Source organism: Peromyscus californicus, unplaced genomic scaffold (assembly GCF_007827085.1).
Source record: "Peromyscus californicus insignis strain IS unplaced genomic scaffold, ASM782708v3 Scaffold_20__1_contigs__length_68692818, whole genome shotgun sequence".
NCBI classification, from domain to species: Eukaryota; Metazoa; Chordata; class Mammalia; order Rodentia; family Cricetidae; genus Peromyscus; species Peromyscus californicus.
The window spans coordinates 761,944-778,269 of record NW_026294503.1 but is presented as its reverse complement, the minus strand read 5'-3'; the positions used below and the strand labels follow the sequence as shown (position 1 = coordinate 778,269).

General features: G+C 38.3%; 1 protein-coding gene across 4 annotated transcripts in view; it reads right to left on the bottom strand.

Moving 5' to 3' along the window:
- The window catches only part of Cpq (carboxypeptidase Q), a 429,801-nt gene that overhangs the window by 354,994 nt on the left and 58,481 nt on the right, over positions 1-16,326 (bottom strand). For all 4 annotated transcript variants that reach the window (XM_052747578.1, XM_052747579.1, XM_052747576.1 and 1 more), the window contains exon 2: positions 3,527-3,980. In XM_052747578.1, the coding sequence (XP_052603538.1) occupies positions 3,527-3,980 (454 nt within the window). The remainder of the gene's footprint in view (positions 1-3,526; positions 3,981-16,326) is intronic.

Below are 16,326 nucleotides of genomic sequence, written 5' to 3'. Positions count from 1 at the left end.
GACCTTTTTTAAATGGAAAAAAGGGGGATAGGATATAGAAATGACAGAATAAAAGGGTAGATTATTGAATCTACTTTAAACCAAAACAGAACTATTAATCTCAAAATATTTTACATAGGTATGGATTTTGGTTTATTGATACAAATGTAAAGTTAATTTTGTTATACTGTATGTATGTTTCTACTCTTGTTTAGTGTATTGTGTTTACGCAGTTCATTACATGCATCTCATGTAACATAGAATTAAGAAATACTAACTGATAGTTCGTCATCTATAATAGTCAAACTTATAGTCATGTTAGGTATGTTTTCAAGGTCATATGCAGATATATTTAGATAGATAGATGGTCTTCAAACACTTCAAAGACCTATAGAATATGGCATTTAATGTTTTTAATAACCTAAGGCTATTCATGCCAATAAGATAGCTCCTGACAGCGCCAATTTACTTCAAAAGAGGATAATGGCCATCAAAGAAACTCTGTGTGGAGTTTGTTTTCTTTATGGCAAAAGCTAGCCATATGGACAAAGAAACTGACCTTGCCTCAATGCTAAAAAATATACTGTCCAAACTGGACCAACAGGATGCAAAAAATGTGACTGCCAAACTTTTCCAAGACAAGGTAGGTCAGTCCTTTAAAATTTCCTGCTTCTCAGAAATGTCTGTCAGATATACTAGGCCTGTAGGCCAAAGCTGGATGCCCCAAAACTATAGAAATCTTTGGGTGACTGTCCAAGCAGCCAGGTGTCCCTGTTGTTAGGTAATATTACATCTTTCTAGGGTCTTTGAGGAAGTTGAAGACTAAATAATTAACTTAACTTATAGTCTTCCTTAGTTATAATAAAAAGTAAATTAGATATAAAACTTAAACTCACAAAGACAAGATAGATAAAATATTTTCTCTAATTTTGAGAAATACAAATGAACTGGATATTGTAACTGTAATTCTTACTTCATAACTTTTATTGTATATGATTTTACTATGTTAAAGTTAAAATCTTACTTTGTAATTAGACAAAAAGGGGGAAATGCTGTGGAACAATCTTTGTACAATTTGTTGCTCTCATTGTTAATAAAAAACTGATTGGATGATAGGTAGGCAGGATTTGGGGGCCAAGAGAATGCTGGAAAGACGAAGGGTGGAGACAGAGGAGTTACCAGTAAGACACAGAGAGGAACCGGGAGGTGCAAGATGAAATAAGTTACCCTCATATGGCAGAAGGTAGATAATAAATATGGGTTAATTTAAAATATAAGAGTTAGCTAGTAAAAAGCCTGAGCTATCGGTCAAGCATTTATAATTAATAATAAGTCTCTGAATGGGTATTTAGGAGCTGGGACACAGAGAAACTCTGCCTACAAGCCTTAGGTGGCTGCATTAGGTGAATGCATTAGTAGTATGAGGGATGGCTATTTTAAGATTCTGTGAGACAAACTCAGAGAGTGTAAGACTAAGCTGCTGCTTTCTAAACCTCCCAATCTGCTGCTTCTCTTTCCAGAAAGAATACTGTAGTAAACTCTGTAAATGTGACTTGGCTGGTGCTCATTGATCTCCCTCTTCCATGCCACTGCCACTCAGCCACAAATCAAACCTTATCAATATTTGGATACAACAGCTATATAAAAAGCACTAGGAAAACCACATAGTTCTAAGGAAAATTTAGCATGAATGAGTTTTTGTACATTGAGCACCGATCATAACTTGGACTATATCCTGAACAATGGAATGATTTTAAGTGCAAGAGCAGAACGCAGTCCATATTTTAACAGAGACAATGAAAGCAACAGTATGGAAATCAATTAAAATGAAACATGACAGGAGTATCAGCTAAAAGATCTGTAATACTTGGTGTAACATATCTGACATGACATAGAAGATGGAAAGAAATGAGTCAAGACCAAGATGGTGGAAAGAGAGAACTAACTTTAGCAAGTAGTCCTCTGACCTCCACACCTCCTTATGTATACCACGGAATGCGCATACACACACACACACACACACACACACACATTTGTGTACACACAGACACTCACATACACATGCATGCACACACACAAATAATAAATAATTAAATAAATATTGGTAATAAAAAGCATGGAGGGATGCTCAATATCACTTACCATTAATAAAATATGATGCAAGACCACAGTGAGATATTGTTAGGTAGCTACAGTCAAAAAAACAGATAAATGCAAGTGTTTGCAAGTATGTGGAGAAATTGTACATTATTAGTAAGAACATAAAAGGGTACAAATTTAGAGAACAATTCAGCAGTACCTCAAGAAATTAAGTCTAGAGTTACCAAATGACCCAGAAATTCTTCTCCTTGATATATAAGCAAGATTAATGACAACGTATCCACACAAATTTGTGCATAAATGTATATAATGGCATTATTCATGACCAGAAAAAGTGGAAACAGTCTAAAGATTCACTGACTGATAAAGATAACAAAAGTAAAATACCTTTCACCAACAAAATGAAACATTTAGATGTGTCACAACATAGATGACCTCAAAAACATAGTGTTGAATAAAAGATGCCAGTCACAAAGACCATAGAGTGCATTATTCCATCCACGTGAGGTGTTCAGAAAGAGAAAATTCACAAATACAAAAAGCAGATTAGTGGCTTCCTGGGTCTTAGTGAGTGGGACTAGAGGATAAATGCAGCTGCTCTAGCTATGAGGTCTAGGGAGGGAGGGATGACATACATGCTCAACACTCAGATTATGTTCTACAGTCCAAGTGTTCTCGAATTGAACAAGTCTGTGCATATACTAAAAATCATTACACTATGTTTCTAATGGATAGATATTATAGTATATGAATCTTTTTCAAATAAACTATGTTTCTGCTTGGTCTTGGCATAAGAAAAACTCAAAAGAATACAAAATACTTTCTCTGCCACAGGAAATTAATCCATAAATACATTCAAGTTTTACTGGTAGGTGACTGCTAACTGGCTATATATTCCATATCCAGGCATTATAAGGGCTGGGTAAAGCTTGAAGCCTGGGAGTTAATAATACCTTATTTAAAAAGTCACCCATCATAGTTTCTTTCTGAAGAGAATAGAAGAAATAGGAAAAAAAGGAAGAAGGAAGATGGAAGTAAAACAATATGAGCTGAGAACTCACTAAGAAAATCAAATCGAAAAATGGTTACATTTTCTCCACAGTAGAAATCATGCATATCGTAATCAGTCGTGCCAGTGGATGCCAGTTGTTTAAGATTACAGGAGAGTGGAACTACGGGTGTAGCACAGTTAGAAGAGTGCTTGCTCAGTAAGTATGAAGCCTTAGCATCACAGAAAGCAGGTGTGGGGACACACTTGTAACTAACCTCAGCACTCAGGAGGTGGAAAACAGGGATCACAAGTTCAAAGTCACCCTTGGATACATAGTGAATTCAATATTAGCCTAGCTTACATGAAATCCATGTGTCAAAACAAGGTAAAGAGGGGGAAAGGAGAGAAGCAGGGACTAGATTAAAGAGGATAGCCAATTGAAAAAACAAAGAGTACCTCCTGGGGGAGTCCCAATGCTGCTGCCAAGACCCAAAATAGCCATCTTGTGAATTCTAGGCAGCAGCATCACAGCAGATTCTTCTCCCCTCTCCCAGTGGGGTACTTTGACTGGCTCCAGGTGGACATTCTCCAGACCATCTTGCTGCAGGTTTTGGTACATGATTTGGATGGCTTTCTCTAGGTTCTTAGAGCCACTCAGTCTGGGCCCAACAGTATCAACTAGAAGTCCCAAACGCTCATAGGACCGGTTCTGGTATTTACCATAAACAGCAAGGTTGATAATTGCTTTAGCAACATCTTCATAGCTGGCTATTTCATTTTTTATTTCTTGAAATGTTCTCTGAGAAATGTCATTCTCGTATATAGCTTTTCCAGAGTTCAGGGATAAAAGGTGAGCAACACCAACAAACACGAAGAAAAGGAACTTCATTGTTTCCAGTTGTTTTTCTTCCTGAGAGAAATAAATAAGAAACATGTTTTACGAAAAAAGAACCTCACAGACATCTGCCCATAATCCATGGCCTGCTTTTCAAGCAGCATTCCTCTGCCTTTTCCAACCATCATCCGACCTTCCCTATCATATTCAAGCAATATAGTTCCTAGGAATAGACAAGTCGAAGAACAACAATTGGCCTTATTAACAGGGTGGTGTGCATCAAACCTATAGAATCACTCATTACTAAAGGACAGACAGACGATAAATCGATAGACAGACATTTAAAGACAGAGAGAGACAGAAAGAGGGAGGGAGAAGGAGGAAGGGAAGAAGCATGGTGAAAGCAATGCTGGCTGCCCCTCCCTCTTAATGGAGCACGACTTCCCTCTTAATGGAGCACTACTCAACTGGAGGTCCATCTTCCCTCTTAATGGAGCACTATTCAACTGGAGGTCCATCTTCCCTCTTAATGGAGCACTATTCAACTGAAGGCCCATCTTCCCTCTGCCCAAATGAGCTTTCTTTACCTGAACAACTTGACCTTTGAGGTCATCTCAGATGTCATTTTTTTCTCAGTACATTTCCTAATCCCATTTCCACTAAAAAATACCTGATTCTTTTCAACAATATTTATTCAGCTATATTCCAGGAACTGTGATATGTTTTTAGAAGCAGAGAACTAAAACAAATGCAGAAACAAAGAGTGAGATTTGTTAGTCTTTAGCTCTGTGATACCCATCACTGACATGATCGTAATAAAAACAACATAACGCATTTTTGTAATAATTGCTATGTATCAGGCACTGTTCTAAGTACATTGCTCTTGTTATTACATTTAATTCTCCTAGTGGCCTCACTTCTGGAGGCCCACTCTCATGACCTTTACAAATAAAGTGCATCAGCACAGACAGACTAAGAAGCTGGGAACACATAAAGTTTTTCCAGTTCTAAGCGCTGTGCTAAACAGTGCTGCTCACTTAGCACTGCAGGGAGTTCGGGTCCGTAGAGTAACATGGAGACTGAGAACGAGTGTATCTAGTGCAGTTCAGTTTAGGAGCCAATAGTCCCATGGGCTCATTTTAACTTAATTAACATTAAATACAATTTAAAATTTAGTTCTAAGTCATTCCAGGCATTTTTCAAGTACTTGGTAGGCACATGTGACTAGTGGCTTCCGCACTACACAGCTCAAATAGAATTACTATCATGGTGGAAAGTGTGGATAATATCGAGTCAGACACCTTTTAAATTGTGCATATCTTGTGCCTTGACTGGCCCTTCCAAGAGACATATCAATGTTTAATTGGCATCAGTAGAGTTATTGGGTAGTGAGACCTTTAAATTTAGGTCTTGAAGTCCTACTTAAGGAACCCCCCTGAATGAACTGATGTTGTCGTCACAGGAGTAGGCTCTTTATAACCTTCTCTTCACAGCCTCTCATGTCCTTCTGCCACGTAACCTTGTATTATGTTGTTAAACAACAAGAAAAAACCTTTATCAGATTTTCCAGCCTCCAAATCAGCGAGCCTATGAATTTCTGTTTATTACTAATTACATAGTCTGTGGTATTGTGTTACAAAGCACAAAACAGACAGACAAGATTTTTCAAATCTAACAAAAAAGTGTTTTTTAATTTCCTTACTTTTATCTAATTCGTCGTTACCTCATTTTATGAAGATATTGGTCGGCAAAGCATTCAAAACCTGAAAGCTATTCCTATACCACAGATCCTGGAAACATAAAGTGTTATACAGATACATTCCAAATTCAACTGACAAATAATAACTTTTAAAAATGGCACCAACAACCTCTTTTAAATTGCCTTTCTTCATCCCTTCATCTCTCTCCTTATCTTGCTCTTCCTCCCTCCTTCACTCCTTCTACCTCTTCTTGTCCCTTATACATATATTTCTAATCTTGTAGACATGCAGTATTTGAAATGTAGCTAGTCCAACCTGAAATAGTTTTATTTTGCAGGTGTAAAGTATACAACTACTTTGATTTTAAAGATGTAAATATGAGAACAAAAATATTCCAGATATACTGGATTATTTAAATACATGCTTAACTTCATTTATTTGTCTTTAATACTTAATGTAGTATTTAGGTCAACAATGCTATAGCTCCATTCAGTTTTACACTATTCTTCAAATTCCCGATGTTTCAGGACTTAGGGTCAATACTTGAATTCATTCTTTTATATTGCAACTCTCTTCTCCTCACCTTACTTCCATTCTCCTGCAAAATACCTCCACTCACTCTTCAGTGAGAATGTTTTAAAAATAACTTCCCATGGAGCCCTATCCAACCAAACCTCCAAGCTATTTACATCATCTGTGCTTCCATCATAACTGATGTTAGCATCTATGTTTGTGTATAAATTTGTCTCTCCACCCTCAAAACAAAGTAGGATAAATGGTAGCACTATACCTTCAATTGCTAGATCCTATGTAGTCACTCTTTTCATATCTCTTTAGGTATTAGCTTCCTTAGGGTATGAGAGTGGCCTTCCCTCCTTCACAAACAAGCTTTAGAAATAAAAACTTGCTATAATACTTAAGAATTGTGAAAAGTATGGCAACTCTGCACTGTGGCTGCTTTTCTTTCTTATAATTGTTTATATACATGTTTTTTGTTTGTTTCCATAATCACAATACCTATACACACCTTTAAAGGTTAAATTTTGTTAAACAATCAAAATAATGAAAATATTTCACCAGACTATATTTTTCAGATAGGATTCACTAATTCTCTGGCTACCGTCCTGGACTATTATGGAGAAGGAGGTTTAGCAGTAGCTGCATGCCTCATTCTGTGTGTCTGATTGTGACTGTGGCATGACCAGCTATTTCAAACTCCTGAGACTTTGGCTTTTCTGCCATAATGAATTTAACCTCAAACAATCAAAACAAATCCTTTTTCTTAAGCTTCTTTGCCAGAGTTTTCACATGGCAATAGAGGAGAAAATAATATGCTTATCAAATCTTTTTGTTGTTGTTGTTGTTAGGGTCCCATTTGGTCCCTCACCAAATCTTTTTCTATTAGCACTGTACCACAGAACAACCCTAAAAGATCAGGGCTAATCTTAGAAAAATCAAAATGCACAACTTTATCCTATTAATGGTAAATATATGTCATTTGGGTGCCAAGAAAAGAGAGACTTAGATCAAGATGTGAGTGGCACAACGCTGAAGCCCGCTCTTCTGATGGCCCACAGAGTATGGGTACTCAAGTTGCAAAGGCTCACAATAGGCTCTGCAGACATAAAGGACTGCACATCCATCTCTTCTCAGTACAATGTCCCTGGGCAGGGGCAGAAGGATTGGTGAAATCAAGCAAGCTGCAGTGGTATTTCTTTGGAATCCACACAGGGAAAAATATTCTATGTTAAGAACAAAGACAAATACTATTTCTTGACTGAAACATTTTATTTTCTCTTTATTCAGCTGGAAATGGACTTTTCTTTCATTTTAGGTCTTAACTTTTTTTGTCAATTCATTTGACAAAAGTTTATTGAGCCATTTTAAGCTAGAGACTAAATATATGAGATAGTACCAAAGAACTGACAAGCATCAGAAGAGACAGAAAGGAAAGTCCTACAACTGAAGTAGTCACAAAGTCTAGGTCAAAGAGGGCAGTTGGGCCTATGGCATACAGTGCTTAAACTGGGATACCAGGGAAGCCGGAGCTTCTTGACGGGCACGTGGAGAAGGTGGAACTGATATTCAATAGGAAACAAACATGCAAAGGGAGGGGAGCTTAACAAAATGTAGCCAGACACAACAAAGGAAGTGATAAGTAGGTGGGTAAGTGGGAAAAAACACGGATGACACAGCAGCAACAGAAAGAAGTATTCCTTAGGAAAACATGGATGACACAGCAGAAGCAGGATGGAAGTATCCCCCAGGAAAACATGGATGACACAGCAGAAGCAGGATGGAAGTATCCCCCAGGAAAACATGGACGATACAGCAGCAACAGGAAGGAATTATCCCCAGGAAAACATGGAAGACACAGCAGCAACAGGAAGGAAGTTTCCCCCAGGAAAACATGGAAGACATAGCAGAAGCAAGGCAAAAGTATCCCACAAGGAAACATCCACTGTGTGAAGCTACAAACAGATGTAGCCAAGTATCTTGGAGGGCTGTGACAGTGTGGGCAACGAATGCTGACTCTTCATCCACCACCACGAAGCCAGGAAAAGATCTCCAGTACACCTGTCCTGAGTACAGAGAATCTATGCAGGACCATGTCAGGACATGGGCAACATGTAAAATATCTCAAAGTCTCAAAAGAGACTTACTTATTACCTATCGGTTATTCTGTAAATTTCTCAGAGAGATGGAAAAAAAATGTTGTACAAGTAGACAATACATTAGTCAGGAATTCATTTTCAAAGAAACTCAAGATTGTCTTCCATTTAAAATCCCCCAAATACTAATAACCTAACTGAGAAAAAATGACCCAGACTTCTTTCACACAATTATAGAACTACTTAAAATGCCTAAACTTAAGCTGCACACTTTAAATGTTATTTATTCTTACACAAAGAGGGTTGAAATCATGTTCCTTTTCTTGAATTCAAACTACAGAAATAGTAAATGGAATATCCTTCAAAATGTTAAACAACTATTTTTAAAACTCATGCTATATTGTGTCTTTGAATTCAGAAAGTTTAAACAGGCACACACATGTACATATATACACATATAGTAACAGGTAACTTTGGAGAACTACTTTAGAAAAAATTGCTTTGCATTTTGCATATATTGCCTTCATAATCCATAGTTATAGTCTCTTTCACAAAAACAGAACTTTAGGATGTCATTTTCTTTCTTTTCTACTTAAACCTGAAACCCAAAGTAACACTTCTCATACTCTGAATTATATCCTAATAATAGACTTATATTTTGAGGAAAGAAAGCATAATCCTTTGCTTCCATTTCTAAACATTTTTCCTGAAAATTCATTGTTTGAAAAATGTCTCCGGCTCTGATAAAAATTCCAGAATGAATAGACCAACAAGATGGAGAAAGACACAGAGGCAATGGGGTGTGCTGAAAGATGGGAGTGAGATTTAGAGTCTGCTGGGTTTTATTCATTTTTATTGTATCAGTTACTTTGTCTTCTAAAACCTGAATGTAGTAGTTATATAAAAATGTAAACATTTCCCCTAAATCTTTTATTGGTGAGCAGGATTCACTGCTATAAATACAACTCTAAGTCTTTAATCAAGAGCAGGGGTCAGATTAAAAAAAAAAAAAAAAGACCAGAAATGCTAAATCCTTGCACAGATGCTGGCCCACAAAGATTCACTTCACAATTCCTGGGAATCCCCTGGATTTAGGGTGGTTATCTTTAGTCATCTTAAGGAAGAAATTTGTCTGTATTAAACTCAAAGCTTAATTAATATTGACCTTATGATTCCTGTAGCTTGCTCTCTGTTTACTTATTTAGTCAAACCAAGACCTAACTCTGTGCCATATCATTGCACCACAATTTGGAAAAGGATCAAAAAACAAGAATGATTCAAGTTCCCACTACTAACGGTGAACACTGAATTACATATTCAGTGTTCTTTCTTTCTTTAGTAGCTGAACTGAACCTCAGGTAGGCTAGGAGTACAAAGTGTCTAGCTCAGTTATTCAAACTAGTTAGTCTCCATATGGATGATGCTACACACAGGAAGCATTTTGAGTATGTATATTGTGGAGAGCAGTCATTTAAATTGTAATATAGCTGTAAGAATCTTAACAGGAGATATACGTACTGCTATAAGGATGACAATCTCTGTAGGAAAGATACTCCTATATTATAACTGTTTTTGTTTTGTGCCATTTGATTTTGAGGCAAAGTCTTCCTACACATCCCTATCTGGCCTAATACTCACTATGGTACAGAGGCTAGCCTTGAACTCACAGCAACCCCCCACCCCTGTCTTAGCTTCCCAAAATCTGAAATTATAGGAATGCACCACCACACTTGGCAATTTTAATCTTTAACATTAAACACCAGTTATCAGAGCCTTGAATGTAACTCTTTTAGACAAAGGAATACAAAGTCATTTTTGTACAGCTATAATGCAAGTATCTTTTCAAGAAATAATTATTATACTGTTTTATTCAAAACTTTACTAAGAGCTGCTGAAACACCAACACCCATGCCATGTGCAGCATAGAAACACTGTTGTCATGCCCCTGGGTGCCTCTGTCACTGTCATCACTTATCATAGAAACTATTTCATTCTTTTTTTCTACTGTAGCCATGCCTCAGAACTCACATTTTAAAAAACACATAGTTAGCCGGGCGGTGGTGGCGCACGCCTTTAATCCCAGCACTCGGGAGGCAGAGTCAGGCGGATCTCTGTGAGTTCGAGGCCAGCCTGGACTACCAAGTGAGTTCCAGGAAAGGCGCAAAGCTACACAGAGAAACCCTGTCTCGAAAAACCAAAAAAAAAAAAAAAAAAAACAAAAAAAAAAAAAAAAAAAAAACAAAACAAAAAAAAAACACATAGTTATAAATCACAGTCCTTTAATCTCTCTTTAATACTGCAGCCATGATAACACATTGATTATTTGAAAATATACATAGATCAAATACAATGTTCATTTCAGGAAACTAAACCAAGGATTGCAATTGCTTTTTAAGAGTCATTGTGTTTCATGAGATGGAGAACTAATGATATAGCTGAACTGAATTAAGCAATCCTCTTCTTCCCCCTTCCAGCTGATCTTCTATCCAGAGGAAGTCTCATGACTCAATCAGGAAGGGGTCATAGATGCTACATCTCTATTTTATAACCACAGGAACAAGTCCAGGAGAACTCATCCTCCATCACTCAACAGCAAAACCACTACTATTCCTTTTACTTGAGAAAAGATACCCCATTTATCTCAGCCACTGTCACTTCAGTTTTATGCTCTTCCGGTCCATGAACACAGTTCCACAACTCAATTTCTCACATATGGTCTGCATAGCTTCCCCGGTGCTCAGAAGAGTCTAAACATCCAGCACCAGACACAGATTCTTTGACTCCAAACCTTCTCTTCTATTTCCTACCCTAGTCTATTCCCACTGCTAGTCACTACATTAGGAACAACACTGGACTCTTCTCTCCATCAGGGAGAAGAAGTGAATACTTGGCAGAAGTTACCCCTTGCGTTCTTTCTTGACTAACCCTCCTTCTTTCCACTCACCCTCATTTCACCAGCTCAGAAATTCACTATCTTGTATTCACTAACTGTGCCCCACCCTATCTCACCATCTTGCATTTAGTGTATTTTCCAGCTGGACTGCTGTTTTGCTGCAAGATTTACATTAAATACAATTCAAATCACTCTTAGGTTTAAAATACATTTCCCCCTAAGCTAGGTAGTGGTGGCGCACGCCTTTAATCCCAGCACTAGGGAGGCAGAGACAGGCGGATCTCTGTGAGTTCCAGGCCAGCTTGGTCTTCTACAGAGCGAGATCTAGTACAGGCACTAAAACTACACGGAGAAACCCTGTCTTGAAAAACAAAAACAAAACAAGCAAACAAAAAAATCACATTTCTCACTATTTGTTACTCAATGTTACAGCTATTTTTTCTGTTATTATTTGAATAGTGGTGTCCTCTCCAAAATTCATGTTGAAATGCCATCCTCAATGCAACAGTATTATGAAGTGTTGCTTTGGGAAAATGATGAAGACATAAGGGTTCTGATATCATCAAATGATATTTAGAACCCCTACTAAATGACTCAAAAGTGAAAGCAGTGACATCTTGTTCTTCTATGTATTCCACCATGTGAGGACACCATACTCATTCACTAAATCCATTCTTGAAAGCAGATGCCCTCACCAGATACTATATGTCAGTATCCAGATCTTAGACTTCTGGCCTCTAGAACTATGAAAACAATCCTCTTCTTCAAAAGTAACCTAGATGGAAGTATTTTGCTTAAGCAACACACATCTGTGAATATAACCTTCTGTCTTCATAAGTCGCTATGCGGCAGACCCAGCAGGCTGTTTGCCACAGCTTGTATCTTTATGCATCTCTGATTTTGCTTATGTTGTTCTCTCTGCCCAAAGTGATATTGCATCAATTCTTGCTGGAAGAAGTTGGTGCAGCTTACCAGTCTCTAACTCTTAGGTATAGTTGGTTGCTGAACACCCCATGCTACTGTTCCATGTTTCATGTCTGTCACCCTGCTAGACAATAAAATATTTAGTGATAGTATTTCACTTTTATAAAAATTAATTGAAAAAAAGCCAAGCAGTGGTGGCAAACACCTTTAATCCCAGCACTTGGGAGGCAGAGACAGGCGGATCTCTGTGAGTTCAAAGCTAGCCTAGTCTATAGAGCGAGTTCCAGGACAGCCAGAGCAGTTACACAGTGAAACCCTGTCTTGAAAAACAAACAAAAATTCATTCAACATGTTCCCCTCAAGGAATGTGTTTTGTTTTTATACACAACCAAAAACACAGTATCCGTCAGTAAATACTTATAGAATAACCTAACACACTCATCAAGCAAGTATTCTTACTTCTGTACTTGGCTCGGATTCATCACTCTAACAATTACTTTTCTCAGACCAATATGTGTTTGCTCCTGCTTGAGTATATTCAGAAGTTTCTTCTACAAAGGGAGTTGGAAGACCTGAGACTTGGTCTGGCTATCTCTCTCTATACCCGTGAGCTTTAACAATTCATCTGAAGCTTTTCTTTATATGATACATATAAAATAAGGGTTACCTTTCTGCTCTAATTAACACCAATCACACTTCCCTTTAGACTCCTTGCTACCACCTAAGTCACCTTAGATCACACTCTTAATGGTTCACATTTTAAGTCATCACTCAATCTACTGATTTAGTGTTTTCTCCCACAAGCCAATTGAAACTGAACTTACTAAGGTGATTAAGAATGTCTTTGCTCCTAAATCCAATGAGTGCATTTCTGTCTGAGTCATAACTGAGACCCATGTCCAACAGGGCTTCCAGCCTCCTTCTTCACATACTCTGCGTCCTCAGTCTCTGCCGTCTTCCCAGAGGTTTTCCCCCTAGGACGGCTTCCCTCTGTCAGTCCTTTAAATTTTACAATGCTTGCTTCTTGGCCTCCTTACCCCACCACAGACTCTAACTGAAGATGTCTTTCCCTCCAAGGCTTTACTTGCCATTGCTTGCTCGAGCTCACATATAGGTTAAGGAGTTCCTTTAGTGTGGACACCCCAGAGACATCTCAAGCTCAACAGATCCACATGCTTCTTGATAACCTTCCCTCTATAGTCTCCTCTTCTCTCTGAACTCCTATTCTAGAAGTATGGTATTTCTACCATTCCAGTATGTGGGACCATTCTAGGCCCCTCTATCTTTTCAGCTCTGCAGCCAGCTAATCACTAAGCATCATCACATTTAATTTCTAAGCAGCCTTAACACCTACCCTTCCCCTCCAGGCTCTCCTCACCACCATAGTTTCTGGACACCTTACCTTACCTTAATCTGAACTATCACAACTATCTCCATCTTCCTTTCCTCCCATTTACTCTGTTTGCTACAGCAGCCATCATATAATTTGATTTTCTCCCTCCTTTTTCCAAATCTTTCAGAAGACGCCCTTCTGCCTTCTAGATAAAATATCCAGCCTAGCACATCAGTTTCCTTCACCTGGCTCATCACTTGTCCATCTTCACCCTATGTTTTTATGAATCACCAAAGATAACTATTCAAAGTACCTCTAAGGTGCCATTATTTCTTATGCCTCAAAGCCATAACATATGCTGATCCTATGGCCTGAACACTTTTCCTTTGCTAATCACCTGTCCTAGAACTCCTATTCACTCATTTAAACTTTCAAGACATTCACTTGAGCTTTTGCCCTCCCTGGGAATCTCTACTAGACTTCTGAAATTTGAGCTAGCTATGATTCACAAAATATGCTTTCATATGCCCTGGTCAGACCTCTGCATATACCATTACTATACTTGAACAAATTGTCCTCCTATATTAGTTAGAGTTTGTATTTCAGAAATGAAAAACCATGACTGTAGCAGCTTGGGGAGGAAAGGGTTTATTAAATCGATCTGAATTTAAAAGTAATGAACATACTTGTTTGATACAGGAAATCTAAAGACAGGACAGCATTCAAGGCTACATCATGTTTCCTGCTCACTGCTCATATCCAGGCCTAGAGTGTAAGAGAACAAGTGGAACAGAAAGACAAGAAAAATATGCAACTGGAGGTTGGGGACAGAAAGTTTAAAGTTGCAGACAAGTTGGGTGCTAAGAAAGCAGCTACAGTTGTTAAAGAGACTAGCACCATTGAAGTAAAACCTCTGCTCTCCACCAGGAAACAGACGATGATGACCATTTAAGGGTAAGACTCACCCTTTGAAGACTTCAGCTTGTGAAATGCAACTTCATTGGAAAGGAAAGAACATAATCTGAGAATGCAATTGAAAGAGCTTAAGAACAACAACAATAAAATAAAAATAAAAATAAAAATAAAATCTTTTTAGCACCTGCAAGTCTTCCTACCAGGAAGCAGTAGTACAGGACCAAATACAACTATGGTCTTAGGAGAATAGACTCCATCTTGAGCTTGTTAACAAAACAGCAACATCCATAGCATCTCCCATATGTAACTGGTTTTATGGGCATCAAAGATGCCAGAGTGAGGGATTCATAGCGGCTTGGACCAAGGTTCTAGAAAGTCACGCAGGCCAGACAATGTGTGGCCCTGTTGGAATCTCCACAAGGAGGTGCTAAGGTGTTGCTGTATGCTTACTGGTTTTCAGTCTTGCTTCAGTCTGATCTTTCCTTCCTATGTTCCCACTTCTCGTTTTTAGAAAGGGACTTTTCACGCAGTGCCATTTTTGCTTTGGCAATATAGTATTTGTTTGCTGGGGATTTTGATGTTACAAAGGCACACAGTTGAGAGTCTCTATTAAGTTCAAAAGATTCTGTACTTGTAAACCATGGGACTGTTAAAGACTATGGGACTTTTGAAGTTGGAGTAAATACAGTTTCCTTTATGATGTGCACATAAGCCTATGGGGGCCAGGCTAGAAGGTTGTGATTTGAATGTGAAATGTCCCTCTCAGATCATGTGTGGTCACCTACTTCCCAGCTGGTGGCCCTGTTTTGGAAAGTCATATTATAGAATCTTTGAAAAGTGGAACCTTACAAGAGGAGGTGGACTGTTGTGTATAGCCTGAGTTTTATGCTCTGGCCTCACTTCCTGTCTGTTCTCTAGTTCCTGATTATAGACACAACATGACCAATCATCTCAAATTCCTATTACCATGCCTTCCTTGCCATGATGGACTAAGCCTTCAAACTATGAGCCCAGATGAACTCTGCATCCCTTCAGTTGCTTCTGGTCAGATAGTCGCCACTGCAATGAGAAGAGTAACTGATAAACATGGTAGACATTAAAGTTGTACTAACTGAAATAACTCTGCTATTTTTCACATGAAGAGGGACAGGAGTGCTATACAGGAAGAAAATGAAAGACCCAACATAAACCTTTGTTCTCAAGTGCATTTTCAATTCTACTTAGAATTCAAAAGCAGGGCGACAGATTTTACACTAAGGAAAATCCACCTAGGAACAGCTGGTAAAGCCTGAATAAAATCTACAAATGATACCAATGACAAGTTCCTGGATTTATCGTTACACTGTAGTTTACAGAGATACTGAGATACTCTCCTGAGGAAAGCTGGGCCAAGGGCACAACAGAAGCTCTCTCTTCTGGTTTTGGAATGTCCTATGTATTTTGTGGTTGTTCCAAAAGGAAAAAGTAAAACCTACTTATCTGACTGACCTGTAAGAAATTTAAACAATTCTTCAAATATCACTAGCACTTATTTTTACTTCTGGATATAGCCACAAATGAGGGGGAAAAAAATTCTGTCTACTTATCAGAATAAAAGAGGAAAGGACTGCTGCATGCCCAGCTCCCATTTTGGGCTGATTCACTTGTATCAAACAGATATATCCGGTTTTTGTTTTTGTTTTGGTGGAACAGAGTTTCTCTCTGTGTCACCCTGACTGTCCTAGAACTTATTCTGTAGGCCAGACTGGCCTTCAACTCACAGAGATCTGCCTGCCTCTGTCTCCAGAGTGCTTTGATTAAAGGCATACACCACCACCACTCAGCTATACTTTTATTTTTTATGAGCTATAATAGTGAGTCTTTCTTTAACATAACTTAACATACTGAATAACATATGCATCTTGTAGAAACAAGGAGACTGAAGGAAGAGAGGTCAATCCTAATAGATGGGCAAAGGGAGAGTGCATACTATTCATGACATTCCCCTTTTGCTTCCACACGTCCTGAAAACCACACCAGAGGCTCGCAGGATGATGGGAGTGGA